The sequence below is a fragment of the Alternaria arborescens genome, assembly GCF_004154835.1.
Source record: "Alternaria arborescens strain FERA 675 chromosome Unknown contig_14, whole genome shotgun sequence".
NCBI lineage: Eukaryota > Fungi > Ascomycota > Dothideomycetes > Pleosporales > Pleosporaceae > Alternaria > Alternaria arborescens.
Window position 1 is genome coordinate 680,291 of NW_021167869.1, and position 12,610 is coordinate 692,900.

Below are 12,610 nucleotides of genomic sequence, written 5' to 3' on the forward strand. Positions count from 1 at the left end.
AACCCCTTCCCCATGCCGTGAACACCGCGCCATCAAACTCCATGCCACCAAATGCTCAAACAAAAACGTAAACCTGGTGAAATGCTGAAGCACTAGTAGCTTCGTCCGAACAAGATCCATTGCTTGGCAGGAGTCTGGCAATCAGGGTTGATGCACTTGGTCTTGCCGGGCTCGATACCCTCGGGCTGGTCGAAGGGAATGCACAAACTCTTTGCACCCATGGCAGGAGCCTGCTTGTCTTCGGCAACGCCATCTCCGAGTGCTGTACGCGCACTCTTCGCCTTGACCTCGTCTTCACACTTGTCGCCCTCGCAGTGGGGAACAAGAACGACGTTCTTGCCGTTCAGGGTGGGAACAAAGTCATCCCAGTTGGTAAGTTGGATACGGTGGTCCCGGTAAGCCTTGTCAGCCTTTTCGAACATGTCTTTCTGGATCTGCTCGAGTAGCTTGGGAACCTCTTGCGCAAGGCTGCCGACGTCGATGGTGCCACGTGCAGCGTCCTTGTCATCAATGTCACGGCGAGATGTGGTAACAACACCCTTCTCGGCATCCTTGGGACCGAACTCGATACGTAGAGGAATACCCTTCAACTCCCAGTCGTTGAACTTCCAGCCAGGAGAGTAGCCCTCACGGTAGTCGGTCTCGACGCGAACACCAGCCTCGGTAAGGTCGTCAGATATCTTCTTGACCTTGCTGTAGAGATCTTCCTTAGCCTCCGCAGACATCCTGACTTGGTTAGCATAATGGCATTCATGAGTAATCCACGACAAACGTACTTGGCGGTGACTCCCACGGGGATGACAACAACTTGGATCTCAGCCACCCTAGGAGGAATGACTAGACCACGGTTGTCTCCGTGAGTCAGAATCATGACACCGATCGAGCGAGTAGTCAGACCCCATGAGTTCTGCCACACATGGACGTGTTCCGACTTGCCGGCTTCCTTCGCAGTGGGGTCCTCGACTGTAATGTTGAACATCTTTGAGAAATGCTGGCCGAGGGCGTGTGATGTTGCGGCTTGAATACCACGTCCAGTAGCGGGAATGAAACCCTCAATGGTTGTGGTGTAGTCGGCTCCAGGGAACTTCTCGTTTACTGTCTTCGTTCCCTTCACGACGGGAACGGCCAGTAGGTCCTGGTAAACATCAGAGTACCAATCCAGGATTTGTAGTACCTCATCGCTCGCCTCCTTCTGGGTAAGATGTGCGGTGTGGCCTTCTTGCCATAGGAACTCACGCGATCGGATAAAGGGCATGGGGTCTGAAGATGGGTTAGATGCAGTCAGGGCAAAGGTCGGTTGGATACTCACGCTTAAACTCCCATCGAACAACGTTGTTCCATTGGTTCAGCTTCAGCGGCAGATCGCGATGCGACTGAATCTTGCGCGCGAAGTATGGGTACATGGCAGTCTCTGAGGTAGGGCGCACAGCGACGGGCTTCTCCAGGTCAGACTTTCCACCCTTGGTCACCCACGCAACCTCGGCGGCAAAACCTTCAACGTGCTCCTTCTCTCGCTCCAAGTTGTCGGCGCTGATGAAGATGGGGAAGTAGGCGTTTCGGACTTTGAGGGTCTTGATCTGGCCGTCGAACCAGGACTTGATGTTCTCCCAGATGGCGTACGAGGAGGGCTCGAGGATGTAGCATCCGGCGACGTCGTAGTATGAGATCATCTGGCCCTTGGTAATGACCTGCTGGTACCAGTCTCCCAGGTCAGTCTCCTTGGCAACATCGATACCAATGAGTGCTGAGCCCTCAATCTGGCGCATAGTTAGTATTGCCTCGGGTTCGAAGAAGACCTTTTGCAGTTCTGACCGACCTTCTTCTTCTGTTGCTGGGGCTTCTTGGCAGCTTTCTGGGGGTTGCCGTCCTTCTTGCTCTTCTTGGTCTCGGAGATGGAAAGATCCTTCATCTGCCCGTCGGCAGCAGTGGCTTCGGCCATGTTGAATTATTCTAGGAAAGCGATGTTAACACGGTTGGAGGTACAGTCGTGTTGGCAGTCAATGTGGAAACGATATGGGAACGGCAACAGGTGTAGATATTGTGCTGGGTGGTTTTGTGTATAGGGCAAGTTGGCGGGGCAGGCGGGGTATCAACACGCGACTTGGAGTTACTTACGCGCAATTGAGTCGGGGAAAGCTGAGAGGGAAGTCTGGGACTAGAGATATAGAGGATGCAAATACAGCGGAGTCACTCAGAGCTAAGACAGAGTCGGCTTGTTGCAGGCTCGTGTGAGTCGACGGCCAAAAGTGGTGGAGGGGGCCGAGTCATCGGCGCAGGGGTCCAAGCTAGCGCGATTGACCGACGGAGCTACGATTCGCCGCGCGGGCGGGCATTGCTGGAGATTTTCTGGACCGCGTAGAGGCAGCAACAACAGAGCAGAACAGCTAGAATCCAACACAATGGCAGGCATCTTCGAGCAGTCCCGCAGCGGAGGAACCCTGTGTAAGCTGGAACCGCCAAAATCAGGGCCGCAGAAAGCTAACACGTGCAGTCCTCGGCGGCCAGAAAATCAGCGGACAGGACATTCGCGACCAGAACGTGCTTGCGACCCAGGCAATCTCGAATGTAGTCAAGTCGTCCTTTGGGCCCTCGGGCCTCGACAAGATGATGGTCGACGACATCGGCGACGTGACCGTGACCAACGACGGCGCCACCATCCTCAGTCTGCTTGATATCGAGCACCCCGCAGGCAAAATCCTCGTCGACCTCGCACAACAACAGGACAAGGAAGTCGGAGATGGCACAACCTCGGTCGTCATAATAGCCGCCGAGCTGTTGCGGAGAGCAAACGAGCTCATGAAGAACAAGATCCACCCCACCACCATCATCACAGGCTACAGGCTGGCCTTGAGGGAGGCGGTCAAGTACATGAACGAGAACATCAGCACCAAGGTCGATGCGCTCGGCCGCGACTCGCTCGTCAACATCGCGAAGACGTCCATGTCCAGCAAGATCATCGGTTCCGACTCCGACTTCTTCGCCAACATGGTCGTAGACGCCATGACTGCCGTCAAGATGACAAACAACAAGGCCGAGGTCAAATACCCTGTAAAGGCTGTCAACATCCTCAAGGCACACGGTCAGAGCGCCACGCAGTCGGTACTGGTCAAGGGCTACGCCCTCAACTGCACAGTCGCCTCGCAAGCCATGAAGACACGCATCACCGACGCCAAGATTGCTTGTTTGGACATCAACCTGCAGAAGGAGCGAATGAAGCTGGGTGTTCACATCACCATCGACGACCCAGAGCAGTTGGAGAAGATCCGAGAGCGCGAGGCTGGCATTGTCACTGAGCGCATTGAGATGATCCTGAAGGCCGGCGCCAACGTCATCATGACCACAAAGGGTATCGACGACCTCTGCTTGAAGCACTTCGTCGAGAAGGGTGCCATGGCTGTGCGAAGGTGCAAGAAGGAGGACCTACGAAGGATAGCAAAGGCCACCGGAGCGACGCTAGTCAGCACGCTTTCCGATCTGAACGGTGACGAGAAGTTCGAAGCGGCAAATCTTGGTCATGCTGAGGAGGTTTCTCAAGAGCGCATCTCCGACGATGAGTGCATTCTGGTCAAGGGCACCAAGGCCTTCTCTTCTGCATCCATCATCCTGAGAGGTGCTAACGACTACGCCTTGGACGAGATGGAGCGATCAGTACACGATTCATTATCAGCAGTAAAGCGAACCCTGGAAAGTGGACGTATTGTCCCTGGTGGAGGTGCTGTTGAGACTGCGTTGCACATCTACCTGGAGGAGTGGGCAACGTCAGTGGTAAGCCATTTCAATCCCTACATGTCTCACGGTTTCACTAACAATTGGTTCAGGGCTCTCGGGAACAGCTAGCGATAGCTGCCTTTGCCCAGTCTCTCCTTGCCATCCCCAAGACACTCGCTATCAATGCCGCCAAGGATGCTACTGAGCTTGTCGCTAACCTCCGATCACGGCACGCTCTTTCACAGCGAACAGTGAACCCTTCAGACCCTTCGTCGCAAGACGCAAAGCAGCTAGCCAAGTCTAAGAACTACAAGAACTACGGTCTGGACCTGATGAATGGTAAGGTACACGATTGCCTAAAAGCCGGTGTGCTGGAACCCAGTATGAGCAAGGTCAAGCAGTTGAAGTCGGCAGTGGAGGCGTGTGTCGCCATCATGCGTATCGATACCCTGATCAAGCTGGATCCAGAGGAGCAAGGCGGAGGTGGTGACGACGGTCATGGACATTAGATGTCCCGGCGTCGAGAAGAGATAGACCGGTCTGAAAAGATAACGACAGCGTAATGAAGGCTCCAAGCCCACGTGCAAGATGCTCTTCCTCCGTCCCCGCTCATTCTTGAACAACACACTGAGGACTTTGACTAAGAATCTGCTTGCCGAGGCACTGACTCATGAAAAGTTTGGGGGCCACATGCTGAATGCAGTTAAAGTGTAGGACCTTCGGACCGACCCTAGCACCTGTCCTCGAAGTGGTGTATACAACTCAGCCTTGCGGATCGCAACCACAACAGACAGGTCTTTGACGTTACAATTCGGGGACAAGTCATATCGTAAAACTGTCGGTGTAAAGACTAGGAAGTCTTACCAGTCTTACCAATTTTTAGTGCCTCGTCTTTGTGTTCTACCCTCGGCATGTCAAAACCCTTGGTAGAGATCTACATGCGAATCTGCCGCGCCGCCAACACACGCCTTACCGGTGAAGCTATCTCGCGACCAAAACATCCGACGTGCCTGGTGGTCACCTAGATGGGGAAACGCACGGCTGTATTGGCTCCGCGTGGCTTATGTCGTGACCTATCAAAAGGCTGCACAAGCGAGCTGAGGAAGAAACAACCACCCGCCTCGCTACCCCATGCTCGTTGTACACCCGTCGTCCCTGCAGCGGTCACCATTACATCTAGTGTTCAGATGGATGATATGTGTAGATGACGAACTTCTGGGTTCTCTGTACTGAGAGAATGGGAACAATGACAGGAAACAAACTTTGTCGTATCTAGATATGCGGGCGATCCAGTCGCTTCTTGAAGCGGCTTTGTTTGCACTCTTCCACTGAGCCTCAGTTTACACAACCCTCAGCTGATCAGCCCGCCAATACCCATTTCTCGTATCACAACCGCGACGTGCAAGCCCCAGTGGGTCCCTGCACGCCTTATGGCACATCGTCTTTCGCATTGCTCGCAATCCAACATGGGTACTTAGTTTAGAAAGTCTGCTCTTTCGCAATGGGCCTATCCTCATTCTCAATATTGCAAATCTTTGAAATTCGGGCGTCATGGCATATACCAAGCTTAGTCCGTTGCTCGCCATCCTCTTGTCTTCGAAGTATGTGGACGCTGCTATGATACGGGCGCCGACACCTGCTGTCACGCCTGCGCCTGCTGCTACAGCTGCTCCGCTTGCCGTCAGGGACATCACTACCATTGGTTATATATCCACGGGCATGTATGGCAGTACTACACTGTGTAAGAAGAGTCACCCAAATCAGGCCTTCGTGGATACTAATACTGTTCAGATGAAACCATCACGGCGAACAATGAGGGTCATGTCATTGCAACATCAGGTAGTCTTTACAAGATCTGCGCCCCGGAGTCACTTTGCGAGTTCTTTTCTTGCGAAAATGATTATGCAGTGTTTCCCACCACGAGTATCTTCTGGTACGATGCTACACCTTCAATTCCTTTATACCGATGATTGACGTACTATCACAGTGGAGGCTCAAGCAGCACATGTAGCTACTGGGAACTGGTAAGATATTGGTTCCCGCACGAACTCAATATGAGACATATACTGACTTCGGAAACTTGCAAATAGGCAACAGATATCAATGACCCTGCACCACTGACCAACTACTGGTGTGATGTCAAGACGGAGACTGGTGGACTGATCTTAATGGTTACACCTGATGATGGTATGTGCTCTTTCCCCCGCTTCCAACAACGCGTATGCTGATGGTGCGTTTCAAAGACTCTTCGACCTCCCCGAATACGCGCTCAGCTTCAAATACCCCACTGTTCTCATCCTTCACGCCGGTGTCCATTTCCGATACTCCAGGATCCTCAGATATACCAGGCGCTCTGCCACCCTCGGCAGAGGTTAAAGAATCTAAGAAATCAACCCCAGTCGGTGCCATCGCTGGTGGAGTAGTCGGTGGCGTCGCTCTTCTAGCCGCCGTCGTTCTAGGTGTCTTCTTCTTACTTCGCCGCAAGCGGAAGCAGCAGAACAACATCACTACTAATAACAACGTGCCACAGCCACCTACCGCACCCCAGGCACCACCGGCAGGCGTTCAGTACTACCATGAGCAGAAGCCAGTTCCTCAGCAACAGGTCCAACAGATGCCTTCTCCACCTCCTCAACAACAACCACACTACGGTCATTATGATCCCAACGCGCAACAGGCGCCGCAGTTCTATGATCCCAACGCTCAGTCTGCGTATGCTGCGCAGCAGGGTAGCTATGCGATGCCAGAGAAGACACCCGCTGTGACGAACCCGGTACAGGCAAATCCATACTATGCGGACAACAGTGGACCAGTGAGCCCTGTGCCACAATACACGCCTTCCATGTCGCCGGCAGTTCCGGCGAACGTTAATGAGCTACCGGCTGGGAGGACGTAAGAACGAGGATGCGGTTGCGGATCGTGAGTAATGTGGCGCCGGTCTTAGTGGTTGTCGATGCCTCTGTTCCCTCTTGACCAGTACCATACTATGTGTTGCATGATGGGTGACAGATCGATGTGCATATCAAGTGCGATTACGTTTCAGTCTATATGAATTATACCCCCTGTTGTTCAATTCAAAAGGAGTCGAGACCGACGTTGAAACAAGATGTTTACATCAACGAAGATGTATTCTTGGATGATGGAGCCGCTTGAGACATCTAGGCGTGCTGTTGAGTATGCATTGTTACAAATCCATCATGACTTGGAACAATAACCCTTGTGGAAGCCCCAAGCCATCTTCTGATGTTCTTTTCCGCAGTAGTACGCATTACCACATCCAGCACACTTGGACTTTGCGCTTGGAGCTCCGCAATGACCGCACCACTTCTCCTTCGCACGGTTATCCCACCTCTCCTTCGTCTTCAATGCCACTTGTTCGAGCCAGTCATCTACAGGTGTACCACTGATCGCCAAAGTGCGTTGGCTCTTACTGGAATCCGCACCCTTTGCTAGTTTACTGAAACGCACCGCAAACTCTTCGGGGGTATCCAGAGCAAATAATTGCTTTCCTTTTGGTCCAGGTCCACGACCTACGTCGCCAAATTGCATGGAAGAAAGGTCGAGAAATGACTGAACGGTTTCGCTGTCGTGCGGGGAAAATCCTACAACCGCATGCTTCAGTTCTGACTCGTGACCACTAGTGTACATTGTACCCTCTGGGAGTACGTAGATAGCGGTCGTAAGCTTTGGGTTGCGGAAAGTCTCTTCAACAATAACGCGCCTACTAATGGTTGTCATGTAAGATGAGCCTGGCCCCTTACCATAAGGAAAATGTCGCACCCTCAATTTCGTCTTGTCCTGGAAGAGGGCGAAAAATATTTGGAGAAGACTGATGGCCTGGTAGCAGCCATCGTGATTGTGCGCTTGGTGAAACAAAGTCTCCAGTTGCTCGTTCGAGAGTGTGCTGTCCTCAATTTGGTCCTGAAGTAGGAAATCGATGGGAAGATCTAGAGCATTTGGGGTACTCGCTTGCTGTTGATCTAGTATGATCCAGGTACACGCATTCTTGTTCCAGCCTTGAGTCACCAGATTATTGAGCGCGACTGTCCGTGGTTCCGTACCTGTGCATGTTGGTTAGTTATAGATCAACTTTCCTTTCTGTTTTGCAGCATACCGGGAAAGGCGACTTCTCTCAATCTAGTGTGTCGAAACCGAGGTTCTGTAGTGATACGCTCGTAGTTTAGCAAGATAGCGATATCATAGAGATCCAGCACCTCTTCCGAATCTGTCATATTTGCCAGGGTCTTGCGAGATTCGGCACGTGTAATACTGAGATGGCGGGAGCGTTTTTAGTGAGATCCAGATTATGGCGCAGCCGCTTGACTATTCGAAGCTTAGCGCAAAACACGTCTTGAAAAAGGTGATGTCACCTGAGGACGCGTCGCAAGCTTGTATCTAGCTGCCAACACAGCAAGGGAAATCAACATCTTGTGGTTCTGTATGTCCAGTTCGTGCTCTAGGCTCAGGTGCTCGTATTGTTGCTACAGCGAACCTTGTACGTCTGCACGTCTATAAACGACGCCTAATCTTGGGTGAGTCGAGGTAAATGCAAGCCGACATGCTTTGCCGTAGGTACGTTTGTGCTGTTAGCAGCGCTTCCGACGACGAGAACTCGCACGCCCTCCTAGAAAAGCTCCTCAAAACCAGAGATATTCAACAGCCTTTCTTACTCGCCGAAGCTCTGAAGATCTATATCCCACAGGCTGTCCACCTCTTTACGACCAGAGTCAGAACACGCAGACGACTGGGTGGTCGTCAATGCGAACACATCGCTTTCTCGGCTCGGGCTCACACTCACAGAACTGGCCGCGCTCTTACGCGTCTTGTACCACGCCGAGGACATCATAAAGTTGCCTGCCAGTTTCCTAAAACACTTATCAAACCTGTCTTAGAGCATGTTTTCCTCTCACCCTCAATTTACCTTGAAGCCTATAGTGTCAATCCAGCGAAGCGGAATTCATCATAGACGATGAAGAGGTGCATGATACAATGGACGATAGGACCGCGACCCCAGTCGGCTGTAAGGAGTATATCGGCACGAAGCCGAAGCATGCGGCACGGCAGTAGCAAGGTGTGATGTCTATGCATTAGCGTACCCGAAGCTACGGAGATTACCTACAACACGTATACTCCTGTCGCTCGTCCTTGTTGCTTGCTCTTGAGTACCTAGGTACACCACAACATCGCACAGCAAAGAAACTTCCATAAGAGTAAACTGCATCACTTCAGGTAGCACTATGTCTGTAGACGAATCGACAATACTCGAGAATCGAAGTTCGCGTTGCGGCGCAGAGCTTGAGCTATGGTCAATGGTCGATGGCCACGCCACAATGGCGCATAAAACGACGGCTTCGGAAATTTTCATCGGCATAGTCGAACGAACCAATGAGTACACGATCTCAAACTCGATGTACTGTGCTACCACAAAAGAGACGAAATGAGAAGACGCAACTATGAATATTGTCTTCTGGCATACTAGACTTTAGGTCCTCATAGCTACTACTCTATCAACAGGCATGTTTAACAAAATAGGTAGTAATCAACTCCTTCTCAGTGCCCTTGTTCGCAGGATTCTGCCAAAGTGTCGACTCGTCACCAACTTCACTATGCTTCGTTGTTGCTGTCTTCTCAGATACGTCGTCCCGCAATTGGAGTCCATATGCTTCGTTGGTCTGCTCTTGATCGTTTGATGCTGGTAGCGTTGGTTTATCGCTCTTGAATCCATCACGATCTCTTTTACTATTACCGAAATGGGAACTTAGAAGGCCTGGGACGTAGCGCACGAAAAACGGATTGAGGGCGGGTGCGCATGCGCAGACGATTCCGGCATTGACTTCAGCAAAACACCATTGGAATTGCTCAACAGCATCCCATGTATAATCGGGTGAGATCATGAGCGGCTTCAAGAGCGTTGTTCGACGAATGGCCACGAGGCATACGCTTGTGCAAATAGTCAGCAGAATTTTCCGATGACAATCTCGATGACTTACAATTCTCCGGTCGCGAATATGCCGCAAACAGTGATCTTCCGTCTCCGCGACATCTGTAGTCTTGCGACAACGGGTATCGGAAGTACCAAGGTAATCACGTCAATGACGATGTTCAGTACTGAAAGCGCCATGTACTTTGTTAGCTGATTCATACACACAGCCTCCGGCAAACGTGTGAGATCCCATGTTGCGGCTATCGGTCTGCAGCCAAAGGTGCTGACGAAGTCGTAAACTGTTGCGTACACTATTACACAGGCGATGAGCATATGAACCAATGTGCGGAACCCTTTCTGTGGTGATAAACGTAGGTAGAAAAGTAGAATGGAAAGCTTTGAGAAGGCAAGGCTGGTGGCATATAGGATAGTACCAACTAGCGTCCACTGCACGTCTCATTAGTCGTGCAGCGATAATCTTGTAGTGCTATACCTACTTTCTGAAAGGGAAGCTCATAGTCTTCTGTCTTGACTTCCCACATATGGTAGCCCAAGCCGGACTTCATATCTATACACCGTTCAGCTTTGTAAAATAGGCCGAATGATGCGAAACACACGTGGAAAATTGCAACCAAGCAGCGCAAGGCTGCACATCATTGCAAACACTATCACGTCTACACGTGTTGAATTAGCGACAACAACTCTCACGTTCTGTACGCTATCCAAACGACTTACAGTCATTGAGGTGGATTCCCATCTTGGTAACATGCGCTCTTGTAAAGAGCTGCAAGACTACTGCTACCAGAGCAAGTGCAGTTGTCGAGATACCGACAGCAGCGAGTTCTTTGTGAAGATTTGGTGGATTGACTGCGTGTCTAGTATGGCCCGACGGTGGGACTGCCACGTAAACTGATGCTGTGCTCATTGTCGCTGATTTAGAATATAGTTGTAGCTCCAAGTCCGAAGTTAGAAAGCTAAGATATGAGAAGCGTATTATAGACTTGGACTGAATTCATCAGCACTCCAGGGTTTGCTGTGCCTCATACTAACATGGTACCGCTGGAGTGGTTCCAATGCGTCACCAAATCAAGGTGAATCCCTTTATACGAGGCTGTTTTTGGTATGTATCTACAAAGCGAAACCGAATCCATGGATGTACCGGGAGGATTCTGACTTGCATTGAGAGTTGTTGACCTTCGCCAGCGATATGCCCGATACTCCATTCGTTCTCGGTTCTAGAATAAGATAATTCGACTCCGCAGCGACAAGAGCTCCGCGACTCTGCAAGTCATAATCATTCAACTCAGGATTGTTTGTATTAGGAGATGCCGGTTTAGATGATGTGGCTGTGGAAATGCAAATGCCTGCACATCTGCATATAAAGAGCGGATGGACGGCACTAGTCCAGCAGGGATTTCCGGAACAGGCTATAGCACAACTCAACACCCTGCAGAAGGATTCAATGTCATCTACCACGCGGAAACAGACCCTAGTATCAGCCCTGTCCACAAGATGATACGTGTGCATATGCGGCGCGGTTGTGCTGAGATGACTCGTTGCTTGCAGTCATGACCCAAGAGGTAATGGTAGCTGTAGGGTATATGTGTGGCAGCTTGCTGTTGAACTTGTGTTGCGTTGTACTTTCCACATTCTCTTGTGTGTCATCATGGGCGACATGGCAAACCCCCTTCCATATGCTGTCAATCCCCTTCCTTTCGCGGGAAAAGTCATCGCGGTTACTGGAGCCAGTCGAGGCCTGGGTCTAGCCCTTAGCAAGTACTTGCTCGTCCGTGGTGCTACTGTCAGTAATGCCCCTGTAGGAACTGCATATGAGATATTCACTGACTTCACACCCACACCTACGTAGGTCTCTATGTGTGCAACTTCAGCTGACAACCTCTCCAATGCTGCCAAAGAGATCGACGGTGAACTCCCAGATGACAAGAGCCGGTACTGGACGTGTATTGTGGACATTGTCAACCTCGATAGTGTTCGCTCTTGGATTGAAGAGACCGTCGCAAAGTTTGGAAAGCTCGATGGGGCGGCGAATGTTGCAGGTAAGCTCGATTGACCTCTGCATGTACTGAAGACGTCGTTGATCGGATCCTCAGCGGTGGAGCAACGCGAAATCTTCCCCATAACAGATCTCGACCCAGAGTACTTCGCCAGGCTAGTCAATGTAAACGTTGTGGGCACCTTTCATTGCTTGAAAGAAGAGATGAAGGTTATCGAGGATGGAGGCTCGATTGTGAACGTCGGAAGTATTGCGAGCCAGGCAAGTTGAACGAGTACGAGCTATATGAGACATGTGCTGACTTCGTATCTTCACCCATGTAGTACGCGACATATGGTACTTCGGCCTACGTCGCAGCTAAGCATGCACTCATCGGCTTGACAAAAGTTGCTGCTTTTGAGGGAGCATCGAGACGAGTCAGAGTCAACGCGCTGTGCCCGTGAGTGATGCTAGTACTTGACGAGAAGCTGAGCTGACCATTGACAGCGGCTGTTTCAACACACCGATGATGACAGAACCGTTCAATTCGTCACAAGGGCAGTTCTTCCTAAACAAGGACAACATTCCATGTATCCTCAAGCGTGAGCTCCCAGAAACATGGGAAATTGCTGGGTCCATTGCGTTTCTACTTGGTGATGAGGCTGCACACGTTACGAAAGCGTCGTGGTTTGTTGACGGCGGCTGGACAGAGGGAACTTATAGTTCTGGCTGAGGTCACCAGGGCGATACGCATCTTGATCGACCGGAGCCTTCAGATAAAAACAGAAACAAGACATTGACCCAAGACTGATCTGTGTCGATATGGAGTGCACCGGTGTCCAGAAGCCAGATGTAAGGAAGTTCAGAATGAACGCGATCGCGTTCTCGGTTTTCGCGACGCGACCATCGTGGTTCAACCGCCATCCGTAGCTAGCTGGGGGTTATCCTCCGCGACACCGCCATGGCTGCACCAATCAATCACTTAT

At 51.2% G+C, this 12,610-nt stretch overlaps 6 protein-coding genes across 6 annotated transcripts; 3 read left to right on the top strand and 3 right to left on the bottom strand.

Annotated features, from left to right (window-relative positions):
* Positions 1-92: 92 nt before the first annotated feature.
* AA0111_g6715 (putative proline--tRNA ligase) lies at positions 93-1,939 on the bottom strand (the record flags this gene model as incomplete). The annotated part of the gene is made up of 4 exons (XM_028652968.1): positions 93-726; positions 777-1,260; positions 1,310-1,757; positions 1,817-1,939. 4 exons carry the CDS (start codon positions 1,937-1,939, stop codon positions 93-95), a joined length of 1,689 nt encoding a protein of 562 aa, XP_028505760.1.
* A 460-nt stretch (positions 1,940-2,399) lies between these two features.
* Positions 2,400-4,217, top strand: AA0111_g6716 (T-complex protein 1 subunit alpha; the record flags this gene model as incomplete). Its single annotated transcript, XM_028652969.1, has 3 exons — positions 2,400-2,442; positions 2,492-3,765; positions 3,819-4,217. The coding sequence occupies 3 exons, from the start codon at positions 2,400-2,402 to the stop codon at positions 4,215-4,217; spliced, it is 1,716 nt and encodes a 571-aa protein (XP_028505854.1).
* Positions 4,218-5,259: 1,042 nt separating this feature from the next.
* Positions 5,260-6,604, top strand: AA0111_g6717 (hypothetical protein; the record flags this gene model as incomplete). The annotated part of the gene is made up of 5 exons (XM_028652970.1): positions 5,260-5,449; positions 5,500-5,641; positions 5,696-5,732; positions 5,799-5,895; positions 5,952-6,604. 5 exons carry the CDS (start codon positions 5,260-5,262, stop codon positions 6,602-6,604), a joined length of 1,119 nt encoding a protein of 372 aa, XP_028505876.1.
* Positions 6,605-6,903: 299 nt separating this feature from the next.
* On the bottom strand, positions 6,904-7,940 carry AA0111_g6718 (hypothetical protein; the record flags this gene model as incomplete). Its single annotated transcript, XM_028652971.1, has 2 exons — positions 6,904-7,769; positions 7,823-7,940. The coding sequence occupies 2 exons, from the start codon at positions 7,938-7,940 to the stop codon at positions 6,904-6,906; spliced, it is 984 nt and encodes a 327-aa protein (XP_028505855.1).
* Positions 7,941-9,215: 1,275 nt separating this feature from the next.
* AA0111_g6719 (hypothetical protein) lies at positions 9,216-9,829 on the bottom strand (the record flags this gene model as incomplete). Its single annotated transcript, XM_028652972.1, has 2 exons — positions 9,216-9,648; positions 9,699-9,829. The coding sequence occupies 2 exons, from the start codon at positions 9,827-9,829 to the stop codon at positions 9,216-9,218; spliced, it is 564 nt and encodes a 187-aa protein (XP_028505856.1).
* Positions 9,830-11,297: 1,468 nt separating this feature from the next.
* Positions 11,298-11,915, top strand: AA0111_g6720 (hypothetical protein; the record flags this gene model as incomplete). The annotated part of the gene is made up of 3 exons (XM_028652974.1): positions 11,298-11,447; positions 11,499-11,688; positions 11,743-11,915. 3 exons carry the CDS (start codon positions 11,298-11,300, stop codon positions 11,913-11,915), a joined length of 513 nt encoding a protein of 170 aa, XP_028505719.1.
* Positions 11,916-12,610: the final 695 nt, after the last annotated feature.